Below are 9208 nucleotides of genomic sequence, written 5' to 3'. Positions count from 1 at the left end.
AGGTCCTGGGTTCGAACTCCATTGGTGACAAATTCTGCACAGACAGAATATTTAATTCTGTTTCAGTGTTAACCGGTTAACTCCTCTTTTATTTTCCTTTCCATATACCATTTTTACCTATGGTTTCTTCCTCTTCTTCTCCCATGAGTTCTCTTCTTCTCCTCTTCTTCCTCTTTCTCTTCCTTCTTTTCCTCTTTTCCTCTTTTTCTCCTCTTCCCTTTCTTTCTTTTCTTTCTGATAATTCTCATTCTCTCTTCTTCTATTCTTATCCTTTCTTCTTTTCTTTTCCACCACACATATACTATATAATATATATATAATATATAATATCAAGTAGTAATAAAATATCGTTAACCGGTTAACCTATACCGTTAACCGGTTAACCACTCACGGTGCGCGTTAACCGGTTAACTCCTCTTTTATTTTCCTTTCCATATACCATTTTTACCTACTAATTTCACATAACTTGATTTTTCAACAACAACCAACATAATATCATCACATAGCATGGTTAGGGCACGATTCACACAAACCCTAACCCCACAAATATAGATTATTTTCCCCCAAATGCTAAAACTATCTAAGAACTCACCTAGTAGAAGATGAAGTTGGTGATGATGAAGATGATGATGGTGCTTCCATGGTTTCTTCCTCTTCTTCTCCCATGAGTTCTCTTCTTCTCCTCTTCTTCCTCTTTCTCTTCCTTCTTTTCCTCTTTTCCTCTTTTTCTCCTCTTCCCTTTCTTTCTTTTCTTTCTGATAATTCTCATTCTCTCTTCTTCTATTCTTATCCTTTCTTCTTTTCTTTTCCACCACACATATACTATATAATATATATATAATATATAATATCAAGTAGTAATAAAATATCTCAATTGATATTTTATCTTCCAGTACCAATTGACCAATTATTAATGTTACCAAAAATGTCCTCTCTTGTACTTATTAATATTGGTATGTCTCTTTATTAATAATCAATTCCTTCAGAGTTCACCATTTACTCTATTGGTCCCAATTGACAACATTTAGAGCACATAGGAGCTTCAATTGTTACAACTAACCAAAGATATAATACATAGGAATTCAATAGGTCTCAACTGACCACTAATTGAGCATTTAAGGGAATATGGGATATTACATTCTCCCCCCCTTAAATTGAAATTCGCCCCCGAATTTCCTTTACTCAACAAACAAACAAATTCTGAACAGATATAAAATTAAATTCTTCATAAGAAAATTTATTGATTCCTTAACCACACAATATTGACTACTCTTCCCTTATTATTCCTTCAACAAATGTGACAAACTTGTAATCCATCTACCGGTAATCTCATCAACTTCACTTGATCTGATAATGTATGCTACAAGCCCTTACTCCTACTGCTTCCCTTCTCTCGTACTACTCCAAAAAGATAGAACCATTAGCACAAGATTATCTTACTCTCATCCTTACCTCCATTCTTACGAGTAACTATCTCTCTGATCCCCATAGACTTGATTGAGCTCTTTCATCCATCACCTTCCAGTGTGATACCCTGATTCCAATAGTGGAACACTTGGGATTCCTAGGCACTACTGTTTAGCTAGCAATCCAAAAAGAAACACACTTACCCTCAGAGTGCCTACTATCCAAAATGGTACTAGAACCTTACCGACCTCCATTAGTAGAATAACTTCCTTCATGACTCACTAAAGTTCAGAATAAGACCAACACTCTTCAGAAGGCAGGTATCCAGGAGTTACATTAGTACAACCATAAAAACATAGAACATCCAAATTCATCATGTGTTCGATGCAGCTAAACCAAATTAGTTTGAAAACATCCGGTTCTGGTTACTATATTCCATATCAAATCCTCTCATAGGGTTTTGATTCATTCAATATTTCTCCCGGCACATGATCTTGGCCATTAACTAGGTAACATCGTCAAGGACTTTAAATCATCAACAAAACACCACTTCTAAGGAACTTAAGCAATCTCGAACATAACTATGAGTGTCCATACACCTCATAGAGTCACACAAAATATTCCATACACATCTAGAGATAACATTTCACTTTGTATCCAAAGTCATTCATCTCAATCATTCTGTCCCATCTTCCATAATCCTAGCTCATGCTCTTACTCATATACAGTCCGAGTTACCTGTTTAACTTCAGGAATATCTTATCCTCGTCCCTTCTTGGAAGTATAACTCACGAATCCCTCCAATACGGTAAAGTATCATCGTACACATCCATTACCACTCTCAGGGAGTCTACATCTAAGGCTATGAATCCGAATGTATCAATCAATTTCATACCATGCCCAACCGCTTCACACCTTATCAATACCTATACCACATACCTATCTAATCCCTTCCAGATCACCGCTTAATAGGTCTCTTCCAAGTCTGTTCCTTATAGTTATTCATAATCATAATAGTGGTACTTCCCCGACTTACTTAAGTTGAGCATGGTCTACCAGGTTGGTTTTCCCATGCGTCTGACTTCCATGATATCTCCTCAGATGACCAACTACGCACTACACCTTCAGAAATCCCAATCTCAAAACTACCAATCTGACTTGCGGTGACTTGCAACTCCATCCTCAATTTGTACATCCACAACGGTACACTTACGAAATTTAGGACATCCTTAGCTCCAACACGGTGTGAACGTTTATACTCCGCGACTAACCAGCCAACCAAATACTTCTCAAGAAGATAAATAACAACCAGACTTCCAATAAGCCAATATTACTCTTTCAATCCAAATAAAATGCACTTAAGATGAACCTTATCATTGCCACACAATTATGACTGGAATTTTCTTCTAAACTAATACCTACTACTCCCTTCATCATACTGGGGTTACTTGTCTAGATGACTTGCTATGGACAATCCTCATTGTATCCCAATAAGCTCTTACATCATAACATATTTCAAATCCTACACTTAGTCCATATGCTCCAACTTAGCTTATCTTCCATTGTCTATCATCAACTCAACTTCTTAGAATACAAGACTCACTGCTCAACAAAAGGTATGTTACTTACATCCATCTCAAGACAAGGAATCCACTACACTTACTTGTGACCATAATACTTCTATCACATACTTCTCTTAACACCAAGGTCTAACTTCCTCTATTCCACTATGTAACACTCCAGACTGCTTTCAGGATTATCAACTAACCCCACAAATCAACACGGGCCTTTTTCAACATGTTTTGTCCTCACTCGCACGCTTTTCAGGAAACTTCCCAGAAGGTCACCCATCCCAATACTACTCCAAGTCAAGCACGCTTAACTATGGAGTTCTTATTGATTAGGATACCGAAAAGAAGATGCATCTTGTTGATATAGGTAGTACCAATTAATCCCTATAAGCCTTCTTTCAACCACATAGTCTCATACCTGCACAGCCTCAGGATCCCTCTCATTCCGATGTGAATTCGGTTTTTTCCCCTAGGAGTTGCTAGGAGTGTCTCATTGTCATGCATCATGCAACGACAACCACTCCATCGCCCTCGGATGTTACATGTAACCACTCTTCGGCCTCTCCGACCTCGGGTGTTACACACTACATACTCTAGAAATCCTTGATGTGAACAATCATCAACTACACGCCCATAACTTTGTCTTAATGAATCTTAATGGTCCCATTGTGCCTTTATCTAACATGTGCCCCATTACATCAGTTGTATTGCAACATCCTCACTACTTCCACACTCGGTGTTCACTTGTCTTCCCATGGTAATTCTCTCAGTTCCAATTACAAAACCATTCTACTAGAAGTCCTTAAATCCAACTTAATTGCTCTTATCCTCAATCAGTTCTCATACAACCAAAACCCACTGGAGCTTCCATTACTATATAATATGCGTTATCTGCCTCCAACACAAACTCTTATAATTGATCTTTAGGTAACTCATCATTCCATAATGGTATCTTACTAACACTGAACCGCTGACGAGCTATCTCAAATCCGATCTCCCTTCTAAAACTGGACATACTTGGTTTATCTTCTAACCTTCATTTGGTCCATACATGTTTCACTTGGAATAGGCAACCATGTCCTCGAGTCTCTTCTTAGACTTCACCACTACCTTAGGCTCCCAACAAAACTGAACGTCCTTATCCCTCAAGTCTTTAACCACTTACAAGGTACCATTCCAAATATATATTCCATTAAGTACTCTCGTTCTTCTAAAATATTTTAGTGGCCTTAGAAACTGAAACACTAATACACTACCTCACATCCAAACCTTATGACATATGCGTAACATAACCATCCTTTCTACTTTACCATACGGAATTATTCACAATACTATTCCATATTAGTGAGTATATCTTACTCCACTAACAAATTCACTCATTCCTCAAAATTCTGACAATTCATCCAATAGAGATCCTCAACTTCTCAACTCTGTTAACACCGCAGAATCGCTTGAATGATACACTACTCTTCAATTCCATAATACCCAAATCATAACTCCTCTGAAACTTCAACTGGGCCATCTAGTTCTCCTTACTTTCTAACTCTTGGCTTGAGCCTATTCTCAAAGCACAAGTTCAACCCACACTTCGGAGTCCTCGTGGTCGCTCAACCATGATCCCACCTACCATGCACATAGCATTAGGTTGATCAGGCCCAATACTATATACAGTGATATTAAGAATCATGTTGGCTAAACACACATATGAGGTAGGAATAGATTTACTTATGATGTTTCAAGGCTAGGTCGAGAATCGACCTGCTCTGATACCAACTGTAACAACCCGTATAATATATATCTAGAATAATATCATACAAGTGTTAAATTTTGGTACTGTCACAACATAAGTGCCTAATGGCATTAAGATATACACATGTCCAAACTAAAAACATCAATGGAACATGTTATACAATAATGCCTAAACAATAAAAATCTAAGAATTATGTACAATATCTTCATTGCACACAACTCCACAGCGGAAGATCATGCTAAACAGCAACCCTTGAAACATCCATAATAGTTTCTCTTAGATCCAACCTGTAAAGAATACCTGAAAAAAATAACAACAATGATGGGATGAGATAATAATCTCAGTGAGTTCTCCTATCCTATGGGTCCACTCGGCTCTACAGGGTTTCTAATCAATATTCAACTCATATCCAACTCAAGTCAACAAGGGAATGAAGACTTGAGCGATGGGGAAACTATCTCGCAATTGTATGGCAACATGCATCTGAGTTCTCATAACTCAACCACGATCATTATTCAGATCACGAAACATCAATTCCCGATCGGACTTACGTCTAAGCCAGACTCGGTTCATGCATGCTCGTATGATTCGACTTTCGCGGTGGATATCAGGTTCCCCTATGGGACTCTAACCCACTTTTAAGAACCATCACTCGTATGGGACTCTAACCCACTTTGAGTATCTTTCACCGTATGGGACTCTAACCCACTTAGGTGTCCACCTTTCCCCCATGTCCGCCATGGTTGGGGCTCAAACCCAATTGAGGCTCGAATCATTGGTCCCACATCCCAATGCTTACACGTTTAAGCATACCAATAGAGATGTGTACCATCATAGAAAAACACACATTCTGAATACATGATCGGTTCCACAAAACATTGGTTCCACGAACCATAATAAATTCATCAATCATAGGTGACTTCATTCACCATAATACACAAATAATAATAATACACAAATAATAACATGGCATGTTCCATACAATGCGTCTCATTCTCAATCATGGCAACAATTCGTCCACGACCTCACATAAGCGTCGTACGAATGAATACCGTATTCTCATACATGTATCTCACATGTTCCATAACCTAGATTATCTTTCTAAGTTATTAATCAAATTATTCTTCTAGGTTTCCTCACTCATCTTTGTAAGGTTTTTAATCGTGTTACTTCACCTTCCACATAACAACAATATTTAATTTTCATCATGATAAAATTCATGACATTTATAAATCACATAATATTTTATAACATGGAACAATAATAATAGTCCTTTACGTTATCTTTCTAACGCATCCGGCCGTGTCCAAAACGGAGGTATAATACTCAATTAATTCATTAATCTATCTTAATCAAGATTTAGATTAATATTTATTCATTGCATAAGCAATCAACAATAGCCTCTCTAGCCTAGTGGTAAGGCATGTACAGTTCAAAGGAGGTCCTGGGTTCGAACCCCATTGGTGACAAATTCTGCACAGACAGAATATTTAATTCTGTTTCAGTCACTCATGGATTTGCCCAGAAAGTGAATTTTGCTGCGCGTTAACCGGTTACCTTATCCCGTTAACCGGTTCACACCTTAAAAAAAGGGAAAGATTCCAATTTCCATGAATTCTCTCAGTAACTCCTTTCCTTAAATAACTCCTCTTTTATTTTCCTTTCCATATACCATTTTTACCTACTAATTTCACATAACTTGATTTTTCAACAACAACCAACATAATATCATCACATAGCATGGTTAGGGCACGATTCACACAAACCCTAACCCCACAAATATAGATTATTTTCCCCCAAATGCTAAAACTATCTAAGAACTCACCTAGTAGAAGATGAAGTTGGTGATGATGAAGATGAGATGATGATGGTGCTTCCATGGTTTCTTCCTCTTCTTCTCCCATGAGTTCTCTTCTTCTCCTCTTCTTCCTCTTTCTCTTCCTTCTTTTCCTCTTTTCCTCTTTTTCTCCTCTTCCCTTTCTTTCTTTTCTTTCTGATAATTCTCATTCTCTCTTCTTCTATTCTTATCCTTTCTTCTTTTCTTTTCCACCACACATATACTATATAGTATATATATAATATATAATATCAAGTAGTAATAAAATATCTCAATTGATATTTTATCTTCCAGTACCAATTGACCAATTATTAATGTTACCAAAAATGTCCTCTCTTGTACTTATTAATATTGGTATGTCTCTTTATTAATAATCAATTCCTTCAGAGTTCACCATTTACTCTATTGGTCCCAATTGACAACATTTAGAGCACATAGGAGCTTCAATTGTTACAACTAACCAAAGATATAATACATAGGAATTCAATAGGTCTCAACTGACCACTAATTGAGCATTTAAGGGAATATGGGATATTACAATGAGAATACTTGATATGTTGATGATTATTGCAATTAGTGTGTGATGTTGTTAGTTAATATTTGTTTTCCACTGCTAATTATTGAAGTGTATTCTTACCCCCTTCTGTTTGAATGTTGCCTTTACATGGGCATCGTGCAGATACTCGAGAGTAGCTTTGACTGAAGTAAGTGGAAGGATAACTCTTGAAGTGACTTCCATAGTTTATCGTTTTTATTTAGTGGTTCCTTGCTTTGATCATGTAACATCGGGTTGGGATAAACACTTGATTTGATTTTTGTACCATTATTGTCGATGTTACAAACTTTTTTGTGTTGTTGAGATTTTAAGTTGTTTTGAGTTGATTGCCATAATCTTTTAATTATGCTATTAAGTTTAAATTCATGAGACTTAATGTCTTGAGTTACAATACTATTGTTGTATGTTTATTAATGATTCCACTGTGATGATACCGTACATTTTTGGGTGAGCATGCGAGGACAGGTACTGAATGCCTTATTATATGACCCAAATCAGACGTGTTGGATGTCGTGTAACATACCAAGTACAAATTAGATGTGTTGGATGTCATGTAACATCCTAGGTATAAATATGTGCATTTGAATTTATTTCTGTGGTAACCCGTGTTACGGAGTAAGTTATGTATTTTTATGTGTGTACCCTTGTGGTTATGTTTTCTAATTAAAATATCATATTATTATTTTGGGGTATAGAAGGGTGTTACATTAGTGGTATCAGAACAGGTCGGTCCGTCCGACCAGGTTTTTATATGATATCAGTTCTTTGTTAGTCGATGAGTGTATGTACACTGTTGATGCATTGTTTCTTCTAATGTTGTTTGTTGGTGCGTATAGTGGCTGGGAGAAACGATCGTGCTATTGTTGAAGCATTGGAATCGCTTGCTCTGGTGATGGCTCAAAATGCACAGAACAATCAGAATGGGGAAGCATGAGGAGCTTCTGATAAGTTTCGCACTTTGGGAAAATTTCAGAGGAATAATCCACCAACTTTCAAGGGTAGCCATGACCCAGAGGGTGCACAGGCATGGCTCAAAGTAACTGAGAAGATTTTTTGAGTGATGGCTTGCACTGAGGCTCAGAAGGTACAATTTGGTACTCATATGTTGTCATAGGAAGCTGAGGATTGGTGGGATAACATGCGTAAGATATTGGAAGCTATTGGTACAGAGATAACTTGGGTTGTGTTCAGAAAATAATTCTTGGAGAAGTATTTCCCTGAGGATGTTCGTGGAAAAAAAGAGATAGAGTTCATTGATCTAAAGCAAGGGAACATGACTCTGGCAAAGTATGCTGCGAAGTTTGAGGCGATGGTGAAGTTTTATTCCCATTACAACCGTGTTGATGCTGAGACTTCCAAATGTCTCAAGTTTGAGAATGGGCTGAGACCAGAGATCAAATAAGGTATTGGATACCAACAGATTTGTAGGTATGTTGAATTGGTTAATAAGAGTATAATCTACGATGAAGATAGCAGAGCCCGGTCTGCTCACTATAAGAGTCTTAGTGAGAAGAAAGGGAAGGGACAATTTAGAGGGAAACCTTATGTAAATCTAGTTGACAATGGGAAGCATAAGGATCCATATGGGAAGAAGACAAGTGTGGGAGGGGCTCCCGCTTCTGTCAAGTGCTTCAAGTGTGGCGAGCTGGGTCACCATTCTAATGAATGTAATAATAAGGTTCTGAGATGTTACAATTATGGAAAAATGGGTCACCATGTTGCAGAGTGCAAGAATGATGGTATAACTTGTTACGATTGTAGTGAACTGGGTCATATCAGTATGCAATGTCAGAAGCCAAAGAAGAAGACCGCTACTACTGCCCAGATTAATGGTAAAGTGTTTACCTTGAGTGGTTAATTAGTTCCCAAGACAGACAACTTGATCAAAGGTACTTGTTTCGTTATCAATGTTGAGTTAATTGATATTATTGATACTAGTGCCACTCATTCATTTATTTCGCTTGAGTGTGCTGCGGGGTTGGGTTTAAAATTATATTCTATGGATGAGAGTATGGTTATCGATACCCCGACTAATGGTTCTATGACTACTGCGTTAGTCTGTTTGAGTTGTCTTTTCACCATTTATG

At 37.4% G+C, this 9208-nt stretch overlaps 1 protein-coding gene across 1 annotated transcript; it reads left to right on the top strand.

Moving 5' to 3' along the window:
• Positions 1–8394: 8394 nt before the first annotated feature.
• Positions 8395–8979, top strand: LOC127094180 (uncharacterized). The gene is made up of 2 exons (XM_051033039.1): positions 8395–8482; positions 8591–8979. Exons 1-2 carry the CDS (start codon positions 8395–8397, stop codon positions 8977–8979), a joined length of 477 nt encoding a protein of 158 aa, XP_050888996.1.
• The last annotated feature ends 229 nt before the right edge of the window (positions 8980–9208 follow it).

The sequence above is a fragment of the Lathyrus oleraceus genome, chromosome 6 (genome assembly GCF_024323335.1).
Source record: "Lathyrus oleraceus cultivar Zhongwan6 chromosome 6, CAAS_Psat_ZW6_1.0, whole genome shotgun sequence".
Taxonomy (NCBI): domain Eukaryota; kingdom Viridiplantae; phylum Streptophyta; class Magnoliopsida; order Fabales; family Fabaceae; genus Lathyrus; species Lathyrus oleraceus.
The sequence above is the reverse complement of the archived record's forward strand: the minus strand, read 5'-3'. Positions and strand labels throughout refer to the sequence as shown.